At 39.1% G+C, this 20,811-nt stretch overlaps 1 protein-coding gene across 4 annotated transcripts in view; it reads right to left on the bottom strand.

The window, feature by feature from the left end:
* Positions 1-20,811, bottom strand: part of PKNOX1 (PBX/knotted 1 homeobox 1) — a 42,278-nt gene that overhangs the window by 19,373 nt on the left and 2,094 nt on the right. For 3 of the 4 annotated variants that reach the window (XM_068179635.1, XM_068179637.1, XM_068179636.1), the window contains exons 2-5: positions 12,042-12,121; positions 7,703-7,805; positions 5,521-5,648; positions 4,194-4,365 (exon numbers count right to left, since the gene is read on the bottom strand). In XM_068179635.1, coding sequence (XP_068035736.1) covers positions 4,194-4,365; positions 5,521-5,648; positions 7,703-7,753 — 351 coding nt within the window. In that variant the 5' untranslated portion in view covers positions 7,754-7,805; positions 12,042-12,121. Of the gene's footprint in view, positions 1-4,193; positions 4,366-5,520; positions 5,649-7,702; positions 7,806-12,041; positions 12,122-20,811 lie in introns of those variants that run through there. The other variant, XM_068179638.1, reaches the window with a different exon arrangement.

The following is a 20,811-nucleotide window of genomic DNA, read 5'->3' as shown; positions in this document are numbered from 1 at the left end:
AGTGGAGCTCCAACAGATGATAATCCAAGTTATGTGGATAAACTGAGCACACTTCCCAAAAGCAGCAACACAGACCACCAATATCTTGTTATTGACAGCAAACACACAAAACACACATCTTCTGACATTGATGCTTGGTAAGAGGACTAAGGGGATGCAAGTAACATTCCAAGAAGATATGGAGGAAGTTGAAGGTCTAGGAAAGCACATTTTCAGTGCTTTCCTAGCACAACCGAGCACAACCTTCAGCTTCCACTTCCTTCCCACAGGATTTGAAAACAGGAGATCTGCAGGATGAATCACAGGCTCATCCCAGAGCACATGGCCCAGGACTTCACCCAGACCTGGGAAAGACCCTGCAGAAGTAAAAAAGACCTGGTAACAATTCTCCTGGATTGACTACGATCCTTTGCCCTGCTGATTCAAGATCACCAACTGATGTTGTTGGTGAGCTTAACTGGGAAGAACAGAATCCCAAGACCAGAATCCCTCCATCTAGATAGTAACAAGGTTTGAAAGCTGGTCTACGGGTAATTTAACAATTTATGAGTATCCTTAAAATTAAATTTCAGGTGGATTCTACCCACATTTCCCAATGCTGAAATCCTTTTTAATACTAAAGCAGGAAGCCACCAATTAATTCAGAATGGGAATTATAATACCAAAGTAACAAGATAATCTAGACCATAGCTTAGTAAGAGCTACTTAAATTGGAACAAGCATCCACTGCTCTTAATGAACTTCCTTTCTGGTCAGACTGATCTAATGCCTGTGCCACCCAGATTAACATTCTGTGGTCCTCTGGATGAACTCCAAACTCCTCTCGTGGAATACTCAAGGCGCTTCAAGTGAGTGCACAATGTGGAACGATGCCAGGACTGTAAGTGACCCTACAATCACTATCTGTGACCCTTCATAATTTCTGTTATCTACTTAATTAGGCCACAGGCAGCATAGAGCATGGAATTATAATAATCTGCTGCTTTGGAGCTGTCAGTTGAAGCTCTGTCACAGAAACTGCAGTCTGGCTGAGTTCTACATGCCACATCTCAAAAAGGTAAAAGGAAAAAAAATTAAACAGCTGACCAGTTTCCTTACTGTAACAGGCCTGTGACTCTCAGATAGGATTTAAATTTGGCTCTTTAGTGTTGTGATGCTCAGTTCATCTCAGTTTAGCCCTGGCTCCGAGTTGATCCTACTAAGCAAACATTTACACCTAGTTTGACTCTGCTCCACCCTTATAGCCCAGTCTAATTATCAGTCTCAACAGCTTCTCCTTTCAGATTGTAATGAACAAAGTTTCCAGGTGTTCCCCGGGGATGCGGGCAGGGCCTTCCTCGTTCCTATGGCAACACAGGAACGGCTGCAGGCTCTAGATGAGTACCGATATTGAAATGTTAATTAGCTAATTGCTCTGTTTGTTTTCTCTAAACTACCTGGAGATAACGGCCTCTCTCATCCACGCTGACAGTCTGGGACTAAAATGCAAAAAAGAAAAAAACCTTTGGGATCATGGCAGTATTTTTAGGGGATAAAGACACCCCTAAATAAAGAACTAAAGCCAACAGAGGGGGGCTAGACAAATGCCCTAGCTGAGGAAGAGGGAAACACATCCCCTGATTGACTTTTGTCCGTCACGATCACCACAAAAAGACTAGGCTAGAGTAGGCTGGGGGAAGCGGAGCCGGGAGAGACAGAACTTCTGGGGGCTGCCACAAGGGAAGGAGAGGGAACAGCTGTTGTTCTGCACTTCAGCAACAGACTCCGCACACCTCCTCACCCTTCGACTGCTGGTGTGCCACAAGGAAAGAAGGGACGGCTGCTGCTCTGCACTTCAGCGACAGACTCTGCATGCCTCCTTCCCTTCCGGCTACCTGGGAAAGCTGCAACAGCAGGGGCAAGCTCCGCTCGGGACCCCTGCCCAGCTGATCTTTTTAATAAAGAGTTGAACATTAATAAAGCCATTAGCCTTGTTCATTTCAAGATAAATGGTTGAATTAATTTAACACTGGAGTTAAAAAGGGAAGGACAGCATGTGTAGAAGATGGAACAAAGGTGCACCATAGCGTTTTTTGCTACTAAACAGAGACTTTTTAATCTCTATAAAAATATATATGTGACAGGAGGCAGAAAAAACTGCCTATCTACAGCCTTCCCTGTGGCAAGCACCAATATTTCAAGCTGAAAAGAGACTGAAAGCCATGCTAGCCAGCTCACAGCTTAAGAGAAGCTAGTGCTCACTGCCCCACACCACATGAAGAGCCCGTCAGAACGTCAGCTGTTCGGAGCTCCCAGCCTCCAGGACAGGCAGAGGACGAGCTGCACTCAGGTTTCATTGGGTATCCAGTAACAGAAAGTCACAGCTAACAATACGACCACAGGACAGGAGTTCAATGCCAAGGATTTTTGACTTTGCAACGTGGTTCCAGTTTAAGCCACTACTGACCTCAGCAGCCATGGAATCCAGGACATAAACAAATAATTCCTCACCCACTTCAAGCAAAACCAGCCAGATTTGTGCAGCCCATCAGCAAAAGGGAACACCACATAAACCGAGAGACTTTGTCACTAGAACCACAAACTGAAACCATAAACAGGTCAATGACAGGAAGGACTATTTGAGCACACCAGACCCAGCTACAACCAAAGCAAGCTGGACCTGAGAGAGTGTTTATGTGTGACCAAAAGCACAGGGAACAGGCCAAGGCAAGCAGGATCTTTGGGAAACCAATCTTTGGAGGCTCACAGAAGGCACAGAACAGCTGAGGTTGGAAGGGACCTCTGAGATGGTTTGATCCAACCCTCCTGCTCAAATCAAGGTCAGTCAGGTAGGACAAGTTCATCAGGGTCATGTCCAGCTGAGTTTGACTGCCTCCAATGGTGGAGACTCCACAACTCTCTGGGCAGCCTGCAGTATTCAATATCCCTCACAGTAAAAAGGTTTAATGGATATGCAGCTGTGTTTCATACCCATTCCTTGGTAAGTTCATGCCCATTTCCTCTTGCCCTGATGAGTCAGTCTGTCTTTTTCCCCTGTAAGGACCTGGCATTTCCCTTTGCTGAATTCCATGAGGTTCCCATTTTTCTGCTTCTCCAAAAGCAATGAAGTACTTCTGAATGGTGGCAGAGCCATGTGTGCATCAGCCCCTCCTCCCAGTTTGGCAACACCTGCAAACCTGCTGAGGGCTCAGCCTGCCCCACCACCCCAGTCACCAAGGGGGATGTTAAACACTTCTGTTTCACAATCAGTCCCTGGAGAACAGCACTTATGGGTAGCCCTCAACTGGACTTCATGCTGCTGACCAGAATGCCTTGAGCCCAGGGGTTCACCCATTTTTCAGTCCACCTCACTGCTCATTTATCTCATCCCGGGCTCGTCAGTTTGTCTATGAGAACATTGTAAGAGACCCCAAAAGTCAAGATAAACCACAAGCACTGCTCTGTCCTTATCCACTGAGCCACAGCTACTACATTCCAGCTATTAGACTTCAGATGTGCTTCTGAAAAGAAATTTTTATTAGAGAGATACGGAAAAACAGTGATTTTGTGTTGGATTCAGAGAGTTACAAATGAAGAAAATAACCTGAGGCTTAACAAGTCAGCAGACCAGCTTCATGCACAACAGAACTAACTGTAATTTTTGAATAAAATATTGAAGGCAGGTATATTCAAAATAGAGGAATCACAGCTTCCTCACAGGAATGACCTTAAGAAACCCTAAAGATGTCAATGACATGAAAGAAAAAATTATATATGGTGAAGACTTTCTAAGATCATCTTATAACAGCTCTTCCCTCACATTAACTGGGTAAAGCATGATTTAAATAAAATTGGAAACAATTTACATCAATTACATGTTTTTGATAAATATGTTAAACACCAAACACTCTAAAATTAATTTGCAGAGTCAGTTTGGTTATGGAAAGGATTTGTTTCTGTTTGTCTCCAATACACTCAATGCCAGCTGAGAACAGGAAACAACTGTGAAGAGCCCAGTGTAAATTTACAGATAAAAGAGAAAAGGGTGTCAGAAGAAAATTTTAAAAATATTTTTAACCGTTAACATAAAGAAGAATCTCTCACAGGCAGAAAAATGTGAGGAGATACTACAAGGACCAGTTGAGATCAGAAATTAGGAAGAAGCTACAAATGTAATGGTTATTTCAGAAATGAAAGAAACAGCTAATACTTACCAAATTATCAGTTTCTGGATCTTCACAGAAAAAAGGTTTTCCTTCTTTCTCCTGCTTCCTTACAAAGTTTTCAATATCTACATCAAAACTGGCAGAAGTTGTGCCTTCTGAGCCTTGTGTAGATTCTTCACATTTTTCAAATAATAGTGCTAACAAGGGAAATAGAGGGTGCCTAGAAAAAAACCAGTTTAAATACATGAGTAAGTATTTTCACTTATGTGAAAATTAAGACATCTAGCTCAGAAAAGCTCACAGTCATTCATGTAAGTGTGACAAGTTCTGGAAGAGACTGCATATAACAGCATTGGCTAGAGCAAAATAAGATAAAAGATTATTTTCATTTTGATTTACCCCACTCCAGAGGCAAATACAGCAGTAAAATAGGTATATATTTAATTAAAGAGAACAATCACAAGCAAAAAAGCTCTGACTGTTTAATTCACTGTAATTGAGTGGCACTGAGACAGATTCATACAGTGCACTAGATTTACAAAGAGGATGAATGCAGATCTAAATGAAGGCTGATAAAATTAATTTATTCTTCAATGTGGGCCATACTTACACATCATGAAATAACTTTAAAAAATTGAGAAGAATATTCAGGCTGTGCTCAGAGGCTCAGAGGCCTCCTATGAAATCATGCTCTAAGGAGAAGATTTTGTTAGCACAAGTCTGTAAATGAATGGATACATCTTTCTGCCTCAGGTTGAGGTTTTTTGGTGTTTTGTTTGGCTTTTTCCTGTTTTGGTGGTTTGTTTGTTTTGTTTTGTTTTTTTTAACCTGAAAACCAGTAATAATTCTGTCTTTATAAAGTAGTTAAGGTGAAAGAACACTTAACCTCATGAAAACTGAGCAAACTGCTTAGTACAGCACTTTTCAATGAAAAATCTCAAATTAGTGTGCTCATACATCAATATTTAATCCATTTTGAGCTAATTACTGAGGAATAGATTGTTATCCCTAAAGAAAAAGGAGTAAAGATTGACCTAATTACAATAAAAGTAAAAACTCATGTTAAAGGTAAAAACTACAGTATGACAAATAGTGACCACAGTTTAAAGGCTAAAGCAGCTTTCTAAATTTGGCAACCACCCTCAAAATACCCTTTAAAACTGCTGAAATTGAAAAATCCCACAAGCTCAGGAGGTTTTTCCTTGGCTGATGACTGACAGTGAAGCCTATTTGGTCTCATTCTTCCCCTACAAACTATGGAGGCAGCCAAGAGATCACCTGATTTTAAGCTACTTACTATTTATTTATTAAAATACCCCAAATCCTCTAGCCTATCCTTCACCCTTCAAAAGACAGAACAGGAGTCCATCACTACCTGTAAATGGCCTGCTTGTCTGCATCCATTGGAGTCTGAGATTCTACGGGGGCAGGACTCACCCCTTCGGCATCAGTTTCAGAGCAGCTGGGATCTTGTTCGGTTTTTAACTCTGTTACCACTTGCATCTGTAGAAAAAAGAGTAAATCTGTAGCCCTGACGTAAATTAAGGGTGCTGTGTTCTAAGGAAAGAGCAGTGCAAAGGGCTCCTAGATTGCCAGAAGGTTGGTGTGACTTGGCAGTGACACAAGAAGCTGTAGCAGCAACAAAACCCCTCTTTTAATCCCTGACACTTTTTGATGGATAAAGGTCATTTCCAAGTTTTAGCATTTGGCTTTAAAATGGAAGTGAGAGATATTAGTAAATCGTTGAAGCATTTTGTCTCTGAAGTGGCTGTTTTTGGAATAGCCTAGAGTACATTGCTCCAAAAAGTTCATGGGAATGTCTGCATAAAAATCTTTTAGGATGAAATCTATGTAAAGAAAAGTTTATGCTCTTGAGATTTTTTTTTTACTGTGCATTGTATAAGGATACTGAAGAAAATGATCTTCTAGGGGTTTTTTTGTCCATTAAAATGCACATTTGCTTTAAAAGATCTGAAATATTCTGTGTCCCTCCAGTCCTTCAACTATAGGAGCATAACCTCCCATGACTTGTAGCACTCCTTTTTACATATTGCAAGAACCAAGTATTTTAGGGCAATGAAACTACAGGAGAACAGCAGTAACTCCTTCTACACATCCATTTAACCCACATTTATACCATGGAAAAGCAGCACAGAGCCACAGCTTCACCTGAGCACCTCCTAAATTGCATTAGGAGGCTGGGCACACCTTTGGGGTGCTTTGAAGGTGTTCCAAGTGTTTTTTCCATCACCTCCAGCTAAATATCTTTTGGACTAAAAGGTCTTCCAGGAACCTGAACTGTGAAAGTCACAGTTTCCACCCCTCAGCCCAAACTCTTTGGTTTTCTCCCATTTGAGCATCTGCACAAAGACATTAAACCACTGCAATCTTTTCTCTTAATTCTCTTTTATCTCAGGTAGAGGACAGACACCGTTCTAGGGATCTCCAGGCAGTCAGAACTGACAGCTGCAGAGATGAAGGCCTCCAGAAACTATTAGAGAACTTGATTTTAACAGAATTTAATTTATTTCCACATAACAGCAGAAGAAAAATTTATATTATTCTTAACAGTCTGGGAGAACCAAAAGGTTTGTGCTTTATTACCTATTGGGGCCAAGCCATCTCCTAGAAAAATCAGAAACTGAGTAAATTCAGCATCTCCCACCCAACAGAGCTGCCTGCCATGCAGAGAGCTCCCTCAGCAAGCAGAGATGATTTTCAAGCCAGAATGCTTAAAAAAAAAAAAAAGTAACTAATGGACTAATGTCTTGGCTAATGACGGGAAGGAGGAGCAAATTAGAAGGGGATGACTCAGACAAGTGATTATAAATGTTGGCCATACATCTGCAGAGTTTGAAGGGAGGGAATGTGTTCAGTTAGGGTTCTATTGCCCTAGGAGGAGGAAACAGCTCACTTAAAACTGCAAGTTTTTTTCTGTGGGCCATTTCCAAACTAGAAAAACAGCAAACACCCAAATTACCTGTCTACCTTGGACACTAAGAACTTGAAATACACAACAAGTAGGAAGAAAAAGCTCTCTCCCAATCTGTTCTTTAGAAAAAAAACATATTTTACTTTCACTGCCACAGGATGGTATGTATTTGCTGGGGGAATAAAGTCAAATATGTAAAGTAGGTGAGAGGAGAGAGAGAAATTAGTACTGCAATAAAAGAAACAAACAATAAAACTAAAAATCAAAAATCTGACTGCATTCAGATGAGCATTTTATAGGAGATGTGGAAAGTTGATGTTTTTTTTCTGACTGCTCCCCATTGTTGCCATCTGCTGACAGAAGTACTTGTAGTTATTGCTTAGGGCTGACACAGAGAGGCCACCTCACCACTTGCCTCCAGTTAACAGCATTTTAATTTAGCAATTTAAAGTGTAAAACTACACAGCATGTTGTACAAAAAAGAAACCAGATGACCAGACATACATGACTATGCTTCATTATTCCAGCTTAAACAATGCCAAAGCAGGCACTAAGGACAAAGTCACTATTTTTCCCCCCTCTTCCTAAGTGTATTTAGCTCCTAGAGAAATGAAAACACACCTACCTGTTGTCCATCTTGATAGTTGTCTATACTTAATGTCTGTGTTGCCATCATGGTTATTAAGACATTAAGTGTGTCAAATCATCATAACCATGAACAATTATTTCTTTAAAGAAAAAAAAAAAAGTTAGTTAAAAAAAGTGCCCACTTAGAATCCAGTTCTAAAGGGTGAAGAAAAAAATAAAGGTAGAAATTCAGATTTATGCACATCTCTCAGAGAGTTTATTGACAACAATGGCCACATCCAAATTCAAACAACAAATAAATTCAGTTTGGAAATATAACAAGTTTTATAAGCAAAAGGTTAATTGTCTCTTTATATTTCAAAGTAAAATTTTTAGTAAGAGGCTGAGGTTTTTTTATGTTCACAAGCTCAAGTGAACATTCATTTCTGCACTAGTTAACTGACATGCTAAGGTAATACTACATTAGAATTCTAATACTAATAGAACTAATACTACCTAGATTTCTAATGAAATCTAGAAACAGGCAGGTTTGTGTTTCTGTGTTTTGAAAAGGCTCCCAACCCACTGAGCATCACTGTAATGGAAATAATAATAGTTAAAAATGATGAACCAAATGCAAAATGTTAAGGAATACCCTGTTCACTTTGGGGTGTGAATCCCAGATTCTAAAGTAGGGCTGAAACTACTTTCAGAGACTAAGCCTCAAATCACTTCTGACATCAGGAATTTGCCATCCAAATCGTTTAAAGTTCAACAAAGAAGGGAACAATATCTAACAATTTTTAAACAATTGAGCCCATGTGATTATAAAGTTTCAAAGGGGCCTAGGAATTCAGAAGTCTTGATTTCAGAGACATTTGATACTTTGGGAAATATTAATTACAATAGGATTTAAACACAAGTAAATGCATCATGTTGATCTCTCTAGGCATTAGCTGGAGTTTGGTGCCCAGATGAGTTAAACATTTTTAAATTAAGACATACCATAATTAAAAAAAAATAAATTAGCAAAGCACCACCACCAGATAGAGTGTACCCAACAAATTATTACTTCACATTTCATTTTCTTGTCAGATCTGCAGCCATTACAACTGGAATAATGTAACTCATTAAGCTATTACCAGTAACTATTAACACAGAAGTCAATTTTCCTTGACACATAGATGTTCTAATGTTTAGCTACTATTAAAAAAGTCCATATTAAAAAAGAAGTCAGGGCTCATGTCTTGAAAAATATTACATCCAGGTAATAATTCCAAGCTTTCTGCTCTTTTTCACATATGCCAGTACTGAAGAACTAAGTTTTAATTTTCACCACATTAAGATCTGAAACAGAATCTTTTTTTTTTTGCAATGTGTTCAATCACTACAAATTCTTCAACTATTTTTAAGTACTTCCCTTACTGCATACTACTAGTGCATATGACGATTTTAAGAGCAATTTTTACATTTCTGGATATTTTCCCCACAGATTATAACAGTCTCAAGTGAGTGTTTCATTTTGCAAACACAGGACAAATTTCAAGGTTCCCTTCTTTGACAACAGTTTCAGGCACAGAGACAAACCAAACTCCTCGGGAGAAACCTCAAGCCTTACTTTGCATCAAATTCAGTCAGTGTAATTTTAAAAATCTTTTTTTCAACAGCTTCAAAGACCAGAGAAGTTCACCAAGATGATGTAAGCATGGCTTCCTCTACAAACCAGGAAATATCTGTTTTAACAGAACCTCAGGATTCTTTCTTTGAAACTCCAAAAACGTTACTGATTTCTCCACCAAAATTAAAAATACAAAGGGAACCACCGAAGTGCACTCACTGATAGAAGTACTTCAGATGTTACTTCTTTTTTTACAGTTACAAATCATTTAGTGTTAAAAGTTAAATCAGCATTTGCCACAAAAAGTGAGATATTATCAAAATATCAAAATACTTTAAGGGAACACATTCTGAAGCATCAGCCCTGTAAGCATTTGTTTGATGTTTAACCATTTATTTTCTTCCATAAATGGCAGCTGACAGCCAATGCAAGCGCCTGTCTGTGTTGATAGAGTGGACAGGCACATAGAAAATGCTGCTTTTCTTCCTTCTCAAAAGACATACATTTAATTTATGACTGTGACATCCAAAGCACGGACCAGACTACCCTCAAAATAAAAGCAGAACAGTTGAAACGAACAACAGAGCAAACACTATTTAATGATTATTTTAAAGCTAAGTCCCAGAGAAAACACTGCTAAAGAAATTGTTTAACTGTGGGAGACAGATGAAATTCCTAGGCAAAAATGAGAAAATAAAACAGTTGTAGAAGAGGAAGAAAGTCTTAAGAGTTCACAGGGACATAAGATCACATTTGTGACATGAAGAAAAACCTGGAGAGGGAGGCCACAAAGATAATACATGTAAATCGGTAAAGACAGTAGGACATGGCAAGAATTTTTGGAGAACAAGGCAAGCTGGACTAACTCCTCCTTCCAGATTTCCATAATGAAGAGACGTTCCACATCTGGAAGGCCCTGAGGCCACACAAAAGAAGAAAGGAGGTGCACAGCTTTGAGCTAGATCCATAGATTATTGCACCGAGAAGGACTTTGGCCATGTTTTCTCCCAGGGGGATGACTGGAAGGAAATCTACATGAGTATATCCTTTATTTCCCACAAGAGCTTCCCCTCTGACTTATAATTACAGTAGAAAAAGATTAAGCTATTAGGCAAGATAGGAATTGATGAGATTTAGTGAAGACAACCACTGCAAGTCAAGAAGAACAAATTGAGCTAATCACACACTTAAACTGAGGCAATTAACTGAGGAATTACTTCTCTTCACTGAAAAGAAACATTTGCTCATTACTCAGTAGAGGCAAGAAACAAACTGTGTTAAACTTTAAGAAAAGTAACTGAGAAGGTATTTACAGATTCGGGTTTTATGCCCTCATTTGGGATGCAGCACTCGTTAGCAGGCACAGCCCCAGCAGATGCTCACGCTGCAGACAGCGATGGGGCTGCTATCGCTCCCAGATGTTTATCATTGCCACAGCTAATTACTGCCACAGCTCCTCCACCGAGCTCGCACAGCTCGTGGATGGTTTCTGATCCTTTTTACACCGAGTCAGCCACGCTGGTTCAGGCCTCTCCCTGCTGAAGGTGGCTGTGATGGAAAGCAGCTGACTTGGTCTGAAGCAGCTGCGGTGCGCTGGAACAGCCCCTGCTCTTGGCTGACCTACTCGTGTGGTCATTTCGGGCTCGTTTGTGTCCATTCTCAGCTCACTGACCATCTCCAACCAGCACACTCTACCTCAGGACACAGACTATTTGGGCATCTGACGTGAACCCAAGAATATATTACTTCTGGACATCTTAGCTTTCAAAATGCCAATTATTCTCTGTGAAAGAAATCGAGAGCAGAGGGAAAACTGTGTGTTTGTGTTATATTCAAAGACTTACAAATAACAAAAATAACCTGCTGGTCTGCTTCACACAGAACAGAACTAACTCTCATTCTATTTATTTTGAAAGCAAAGTGTGTAGAAAACCCAAGGAAAAACTTAAGGTCATGTAACTGGAAGCTGATGCATGACCTGCAATCAGAAACTCCACTGATACCTGTGGTGAAAGGGAATTCATAAAAGATCATGGTCTACAAAGCAAAGGGGGGAAAAAAAGGAAGCCTTTTATAAAAGGAGCTATGAAGTGAAAATGTAAAGCAGAAAGGAAGCTAAATGAAGAGGGGTAATCATAATTAGAAATGTGGAGAGTTTGTGCAAGTTGAGTATGTAAGAGAAGAGATTAAACGTGAGCTGAAACTTACACACAAAGCTATCACTTAACATTCATCATTCCCTCCACTCCTCACTTGTCCCACTCACTCCTTCATAATTAAGGGCACAGGGACCACCCAGTAACGTTAACAGAGGTACAAGTGAGCTGCTGGAGATCAGTGGTATCATTTTTAACATATACAAGCTACAACAGATGTTTGTAAGAGATATAAATAGTTATGCTTCAGGCTAGGACCTAACCACCAACCCTCTCAGGGTTGTGAAGGAACTACCCAACAGACTTGTTAACAAGTAATCATTCCTTCTAATTTTCCCTCATACATGTCTCTTTGAAGTCCTTCAGAGAGAAATGCATGACTGGCAGATTCGGCATGGCTCTTTGTTCATTCTTATTTAAGTTTAGTCCTGGCACTTGACTCTGTAACATTAGATCCTTACATTCACACAGCAAGTTAAAAAGAAACAAAAATCAACTCTCTTTGACACATGAAAAGCAACTAGAACCGACTTCCTTTTCAACACAATACAGGATGATATTTATTTCCAAGGCACACTGTTTTCTGAAGAAGATAAAATATTGGCCATGAGAAAGCTGCTCACCCCTTTCCTTCAATGAATTGAAGACATTATCTTGTTCCAGCACAGAGATCCCACTTATGTACAAGGTGGAAGACAGAAACCTAAAAAACAACAGAGAAATAGTCAGAAGAAAATAACACCTTCGAACACACATTCTAAGACTCAATATGATTTTTTAAAATTGTCTTACTATGTGGTTCCCTCATCAAGTGTTAATGAACAGACAGGAATTTTTTGCACGTTTGGCAAATCTTTGCATTGTTAATAATCTCTAATCACACCCATTATCCCACGCTTGAACTTCTTATCCCATTATTTGATCTTTCTGTCATCTTATTCATTCATTCTCTACATCCACCTTTGTCTCTGCTGACACCGCAAACAGAAGGCTCCATTTAGATAATAACTCCCTCACTGTTCAACATTCATATTTTACTCCTTGGCTCGGTGTCTGTCTGCCAAGACTAGGCAAGACACATCCCAAAAATAAAACCATGAAATGCAAATAGGAGTAACTCACCACTGTTGTGAAAATTAAGCATGAAATCAAGAAAGGTGAGAGATTTTTTTTCCCTCCCATTTAAATCTCCTTCCATAATCATTTGAATACAATCCATGATAAAATCAAAGCAGATGCTAGAAATGGGCCATGGTTAGGATCCTGTTTTCTGTGGAGACAGGTTTTCCTACAGGATTATTTGGCCATTTTAAAAAGCTTTCAAAAAATTTCCACTTAAAATTACTTTAATCACGTTTAATGGCAACCATTTGATACAGTGAACCTACTTTTAAAAAGTAGTAAGGATTGTGAAAGCAAAGTAGCAAAGATTGTAAAAACATACTTAGAAAACATAACTGCTGAAAAACATTAAAAAACCATCTCAGGAGATGTTCCAGACACTAAGGTTGCACAGGGGCCACCAGAAATTAAATGATGGCTAAAATACAGCTGAGATCTTGAATCTGATTATCTCTGTTTCTCACACAGATAAAGTTCATAATAAGAACTAGAGAGAAAGTAACTCCAACATTTTTGAAAGCAAGATTAAATTGGTCTTTGAATAGGTCTTTAATTAAAATTTATGCACGTGCTTTTTTCCAAGAAGTGATGGTTTTCAGACAAGTTCACAGAAAAACAAAATGTGAAGGGCCACTCAATCTAGATGCCTTCTCTGGTTCATGAAACCTGGTTCTAAACAGAGCAGGGAAGGTATCTGAGGAGTTTTAAGGCAGTTTAAATTTCAGCCATTGGCCCTTGACTGAACACTGAGCAAGAAGGAGTTTCAGCCCAAAGTGATACACCTGGTCTTGAAGGTTCAAGGAGCAGATGGCACGTTAAAAGTTCTTACCACTTTTCCTTAAACTGTCAAAGATCTATGTCTTCAGAAAATGGGCTTCTCTCATTTTTGCAGCTTCTTAATTCAATTCTGAGTACAGTGCAACCCTCTTACTCCCTTCTTCACATGCCATGCATTCTGGTACTCATTCTCACTTCAATCTACTGGGCTACTTTCAAATAAAAGACTTCTCACTATTCATGGCATCTTCAGAACAGAGGTCACTGACAGATAAATCAGGATAGATAAATAGATGAATTATCCATTCCTTGTCTCTGCTCAGACATAAGGAAGACTACTGCAAACCTGAAAATCCTGCTCATGCAGAAATAATGCTGCAGCCAGGAACTGGTGGGGCCATTGCTGCCAGATCTGGTCGGTCCAATATTCAGTGTATGAAGAAGAAGCCCTTGCCTGCAAAGCCTTCAGCTGAAACTCTGGAAACAGCAAATTTCTAGGCAGCTTATGAGATATTGGGGGCAAGAACAAAGAGGTGCTAAAGAAATGCAGGCCTGGGTGAAAGATGCTGCAGAGGGAAGGATGTGGCTGAGAAGAAGCCAGAGGGTGTTGCAGTGATATTGCCCTCTTCAAAGAGACACTGGACAACATTTAATACTGCTAAACCCTAAAACATATCAGACAAGAGAGATCTGAGCTTGCAGATGATGTCTTCTTGCACATTTCAGTGGGGGCAAGAAGAGGGAGCAGATACACCTGTTACAGGGTGGAGACAACACCAAGGCACTGTGGAGTCTTAACCTGGATTTGCTATTGCCAATTTTTGTTTTCCTTTAATTCTTCTGGCAGACAAGCTTTAAAGTAATGCCATCATAATAAAAATACCTAACTATGAAACCAAAACAAAGGGCAACTTGCTTTGTGTCTCAGAAAGTGAATCAGCACTGAGGTTTTAACTACAAAGTAAAACAGGAACTTGTTCATTCAAGCACTGAAGAGCCCTCGTTTGAGTCATCCTCTCATTCTGCATTTCAGATAGCAGGAAGCAAAGACCTGTGAGTACATTCACACGAAGAAATACAAGCAGACATTAAGAGCCATGTATTTTTATAGATTCAAATAATGATAGTAATAATTGATTCAAGTAAGGAAGCAGTAAGTAGAGCGCATGCCAACATCCAGGATTCAATCCACCTTTGCTACAGTCCTGACCTGCCCATGCAGAGTCATTCACAGAAATTAAGACAAACAAATCAATATGAAGTTGATACAGACAAGTTTATTAAAACTGTGCTCAATGAGAATGTTCTCCTCATTCAGCACCAAGGTGGCTTCCATTTCCTCTGTCTCATGTACTTAAAAAGTACAGTCATTATTTAGAATATTATACTTTTAAGAAAGACAATGTTCCTGTTCAGGAACATAACACCAGCCTCAGGGAGTTCCATCACAAAGATACAGCCGCTCTGTTACTTTACAACAGCTATGCTGTCAATTGCCCTGGGAGTCAAGCCCTAAAAAGCCACAAAACCAATTTTGGGCTGCAGTAAAATGAGATTTATTTTGTGTCACTCTGTTCCCTTTATTGTTTGGTGGTGCAACAGAGTTATTTATATGTTAATCTTGATGAACATGAGATTACATTAAAAAATGAATGCAAATTATACTTTAAGAAATGGAAAATTAAAAATAAATTAAAATCCACAACTAATGTTGAATTTCTGCAGATTTACAGGCTACACTCCAAGGTACCATCAACCTTTCTTTACATGTAGGATTTTGAACATAGATGCTATGTAATAGTGACTTTATTCAGCAAGGCCTCTCCAACAGTGTATCTACTGATTTGTTGTCCCATTAATCTTTACTAGCATCCTCTTTTCATATCCCTCCATCTCAGATCTTAACAATCCATACAAAGTATTCATACCACAGGCCACCTCCCAAACACCACCACACACTGTCACACAGCATGACCAACCACGAACCATCTCGTTACAAGATTTGTGCTCCTTTAGCAACTCACTCTTTGTTTAAACTCTGCTTTTAGTACATTTCATTCTATAAATTCTCCTATTTGCAAGTACCAAATTAAAAAAAAAAAAAATGTGCCACTTTATAAGCTAAAATTGCATATGCTGTTAACTGATTAAATGAGTATTAAGGATGCATAGATCATAGCAATTCCTCCAGGCACAACAACAGAAATAAAAAACTGACGGGATCTTGGTCTTCTGAAGAACTCCAGCTCCTGATTCTGCACACATCCCTGGTGTGTACACCAACATATTTCTAGGGAAAGGTGCAAAATCATGGGTCATATTCCTGATTCCATGTCATCACCAATTTACCACAGTCCTTCTCAACAAAGATGAGAAAGATGAGGAATTCTATCCAATCCTTCATTCAGAAATGAATGTTTCTGAGGTCAGAAAGTCATCAGATTATGTATGCCAGGTATCCTGTCCCCAGGTAGCTCTTGGATTTCTGGAAGGAAATCCTCAGGTTGCTCTCCTACCTTCTGCAAAATAGAATTCTCATTCTTCTGACTATGGAAAGATCCTCAAATTCAAGGAACTTCCTGCAGTATCTCATTTCTCCTACCCAATTCACACTGTAATTTGACCCAGCTTTATTAACACCATAAAGTAATAGTAAGGAATTTAGGAGACTACACAGCAATTTTGGCAATAGAAAAATAAAACTCGGGGGAAAGGAAACCTCTCTCTTTAATTGTTCCAAGACTCTTGAGGGATTAGGGTATGAGGGAGCAAAAATATTTCCCATCACTCCCTCATCCACCACCAATACTCACATAATAAATGAAGACTCCTTTTTTTATTTCTGTATTCTTAACACTACAATCAGAAGGACTTTATGGCCCCAGCACAAGGATCCTCACACACACATCATGAATACTCACACACATTTATTATTACAGGACAGAGAAGGATTTTTTTGCCCTCGGTTTTTACCCAACGTGCTTTGATAATTTGTTGGACGCAAAAATCAGGAAGATGGTGTCACATCTGTCCTGCTGCTCTCGTGGCAAGAGGGTGGCATTGGAAAGACTCCAAACGCTCCTTACATCCCAGAGGATGTGTATCAGCACTTCCACAGCTAGAACTGATCCTGTACAACTCCTGCTTACTGATATTTAGTTACATTTTCAAACCAAATTTCAATTACAAAAAAAAAAAAGACAAAAACAACTCAATAAACAGAAAAAAAAAAAAAAAAGGTGAGAACTCCACCACCCCCATCATTTCTCTGGCATTGCCCACATGGATAAACAGGGTTGCTTATGTCCTGGACACAAATCCATCCCTCTGCCACCTCAGCCTTTGGAATATCCACACGAGCACATCCCAAATTTCTTATTTTTGGAGACACTCATGGAACCATCTCCTTCCAGGCAAATTAAACCAAAGCAACAGGAAATCCTATTTTAATCATGATTTGCATCAGCACCCAATAAACTATGACTGAAATGAATCTTGTTTTGTGTTTATATTTTGTGGTTTCATAAGGAAGATGCAGAATAACCACCAGTCTCTCTGCCTTTATTGCTATTGAATACTTTACAATGTGAGCAGTTTGTGTAAGCATATGTTATGTTTTCCAACATTTTTATTATAAAACCATAAAAGTTTCCAATTGTTCTATGAAATGGTGAATTCCTGATCCTATTGAAGTACAGTTGAAGGGTGACTAGGAGTTTTATTTAAATAATAAATGCATTTTAAATGGACTTTGGATGTTGAATGGGTAAGAAAATGGCCTATACACATTTTTGGCATTTAAACAATTCATCAAGATCAAGATGTTCCCTTATCAATTATTTCATTTTTATATACTGTATGATTTCTGGAATAACAACCCCATTAATGAATCAAGCATTAACTTGGACTAGCCAAAAAATCTGAAAGCGACAAAAAATCCTGGCCTTGCAACCCTCTGAATTGAAATCCAATTCCAATCCATCACTAACTTTTCCAGAATCTTCCCTGTTCTGACTCCAACATTTGGTCAAAGCTGAAAAACTAACTTTGTTTTGCTACTAAGTTTAGGTCTTAAAATGAACTGTTCTTTTCTTTTTAAAATGAGGATGAAATAAAAACTCTTCCTTTCCTGCTCCACTCTTGTTTCCCACCTCTCCCAAGCACAAATCTTCATCTTTCCAGGAGTTAGGACTGCTGCCTAAGTGTTCTGGGGTAAAGAAAGACCATTTAGGATTAAACTTACCCATCACCTACTGCTGTGAGCTGCATCATGCTGAACTACTTGGTCCAGGTGATGACTGCACAGGCAGGTGACATGCAAGGACCAACAGACAGGAAGACACTCGTGTTACATGGAATATTCAGGTAACTTAGATAATAAATGTTTGCCCAATACCATATAAACCAGGTTTTCCAAGAGGTTTTGGTCTGTTGAAGGTTCTCAATGAACAGCCATATGCTCCATGTGAATGCTTATGATCCTGTCCCCTCTGCAACACTAAAATGCACAACCTAACTGCTGATATGCTCTTAAATAAGAAGAATCCTGCCTTTCTTATAAATTAACATATTTACTTTCTCTTAGAGTCATTCTTAAGATGCTGAGTCATTTTTAAGTTGGCAGAATAACCCTGCTCAAACATATTCATCATGGCAAATTTCAGTAGGACTAAGAATTAAGCCACTGAAATCAAAACCTCGAAATAACAACAATAATAAAAGATAAACAGGTAATCTTCCTTCTAGTATTGCTACTGTCATGGTCTAGACCACATAAAAATGGGCTAGAAAACATAAATTAGGTGATCACAGATTGACCCAGAAGTTCTTTAGTTACATACAACACAGCACACACATTTTAATTCCCCTGTTCTCTAGGCAGGTCAAAAACATGTAAAGATCCATTTTCTGTTCTCTAATTGCCTCTGTTTCCTTGGAATATAAAAGGCTTGGACTTTATTTTTCAGCAAATATGGTAATATCCTTTTCCCTTTGCTTTGTTTGCTGTGTAACTCATAAAAAGCCAAGCAGGATGTGAAGTATAGCCACACTTCCTAGCTTCTTCTGCCCTCAAGAAAAAACACAGGCAATTCCAAAACCTCACCAATAAAAAAAAAATTGGAATTTGGAGGTTTAAAAGAAATGGATCCCTCTTTCAGTATACCAGAAGTAAGCTGCCATATTCTACTTTGTGCCTGAATTTCCCATCAGCTGCAGAAGAGAGCTGCAGATCCCTGGGCACAGCAGGGAGAGGGACAGTCTGTGATCATCACACTCAGCTCCCATTTTCAAAAATCACCTTTTGACTCTCTGTGTACTCAAACAGCCCTCAGGTTTAACAGCAAATGCCGCTCTTGTACACTTAGGTACTAAAAAATGAGAACACCAGGGCCTGGAGCAGCTGCCACATCAAACCCCAAACAATGTGTTCCTGTGAAGGATGAGAACCAACCATGCCAGCACAAGATCTGAGTTTTATTTCCCTTTCGGGCACCAATGTTTGCCTCCCAGTGCCATACAGGACATGGGATCCCCTCTTTGCTGGCAAGGGAACCAAGTTACTGCCCCTCAGCAACTTCATAAAAACGTGCCACAGCTCCATAATAACAAAATTGGCATTTCCAGATCCGTGGTGCCATTATTTTATTTTCCACCCCACCTCTGATCTACCTGACGAATCCTGTGTTCCACAGTTCTGGCACGAAACCACCTCAGTGAACAAAGTGAAGAACCTGCTACAAGTGTGAGTATTTCACTGTTCAATTACCCTGGGGAGATCTAAAATAGTCTGGGTAAAAGATTTGGGCAACATCTGGCATCAAGTAAGCAATTGAAAGAACTCCATCAGCAGCTTTTTCTCCTTGCTCTTGGAATCCTCTTGCTTAGAAGAGCAGTAAGTTGTTTTACATTTTGTACAGCACTGAGCTGTGGCAAAATAAACCCCTCTGAGACTTCTCAATTTTAAACCTACAGACTCTTTGAACAAGTGAGAAGTGAAGTAACCAGCTGCTGCAAGAGAAGTAACATTTGCAACATTTTTAATTTCACACACAAAAAAATTGCATTTGGTCTTACTTAGACCAAAATAAAAATATTAATCTGCTTTACTGTAAGCTTTCACATATGTGCCAGTTTTGCAGAGGCAACATTTGGCTGCCAGACCACGACATAATATTCTGAAATACAATTTGGACTGCTCCACTCAGGACATTAACATGGCCATTAGAACAGGCAGTTCCACTGCCACAGTGGTGGCTCTGTGATCATTCACCCTCGGCCACTAATACAGGCTTTAATTTCACCAAAGAGTTACCCTTTTCCAGGAAACTGAACTGCTCCTGAACGCTCCCAAACTTGCTGTGGTAGCAATCAGAACTATTAGGGCTTTATCAGAGCACTGCATTCGCAGCACAGAAAAATACAGTTAGAAAGCAAAATTCTGATGAAGAAATTACAGCTTCCAGAAGACTAACCATTTTATAAGACTAAAGCATTTACAATAAATTAAATTTATATTTCATTCATTCTAAACCCCTTTCAGTCCCATCATGGAAGACTGCAAGGACTTAGCTTTAAAATGTTATTTTTATTTAACCCAAATATTACAAATTGTATTAAGAGTACAAATCAAAGCTGTAAGTACTTAATACCAGCTTGACTTTTTACATGCCGAAATGAAATTTCCAAACACAAAACAAAATCCCCACTAACCCTAACAACAACAGTGCACTCAAAATGTGAAGAATTCTTGGGTTTTCTATCAGCACATGGGAAATTGTAACAAGAAAAAATTTCAGCCCAGCAAAACTCATAAGCACAGATTAAAAAAAAAAGCATGGCCAAAATCCACTGGGGAGATCAATGAGAAAGGATCTAAAATAAAAACGTCCAAAATCTCAGTGCAGCACACCAGTCCCTACTTTACCCTGTGACTGCAGCACACTGAGCTCTGCCTTTCACCACTGAACTGGAGATTATGTAAAGAAAACACAGTAAAACCTACACTGAAGTTTTCCTGAGGATACTTTAATTATGAGATGAAAAGAAAATATATCAAGTGGTGACAGTAAAAAAAAAATATACTGTACAGTTCATAAAATAAACTGAAGATAGAACATTCACGAGAAAAATAATTTGAATTCTTTTGAATAGATTATTTGAAATGTTTGGGGGATTTTTTTTTCCTTCAGAAACGTTTGAAAACTTGAATGTAATGATTCTATATGTGATTACACACAGACTCAGAAAAGCATAAATCTGCAATTTTACTTGACAGAAAACGCACTCGCTGTTGCTTAATACTGTAGCAATGACACAGTCTGGAAATACACATAAGGATGGATTTCTGACACAATCACAACATCTTGTTTCCTGGTTCAGTGTAATCCATAAAATTCACACGTGCAGCTAACAGGGACTGACCAGGGCTCCGTCCAGCTGCAGAAGCCATCTCACTTGAACCACACATACAAATCCAGCTAAGGGGATGTAACC

Source organism: Anomalospiza imberbis, chromosome 2, assembly GCF_031753505.1.
Source record: "Anomalospiza imberbis isolate Cuckoo-Finch-1a 21T00152 chromosome 2, ASM3175350v1, whole genome shotgun sequence".
Taxonomy (NCBI): domain Eukaryota; kingdom Metazoa; phylum Chordata; class Aves; order Passeriformes; family Viduidae; genus Anomalospiza; species Anomalospiza imberbis.
Note: the sequence above shows the minus strand (reverse complement) of the source record. Positions and strands in the feature narration are given on the sequence as shown.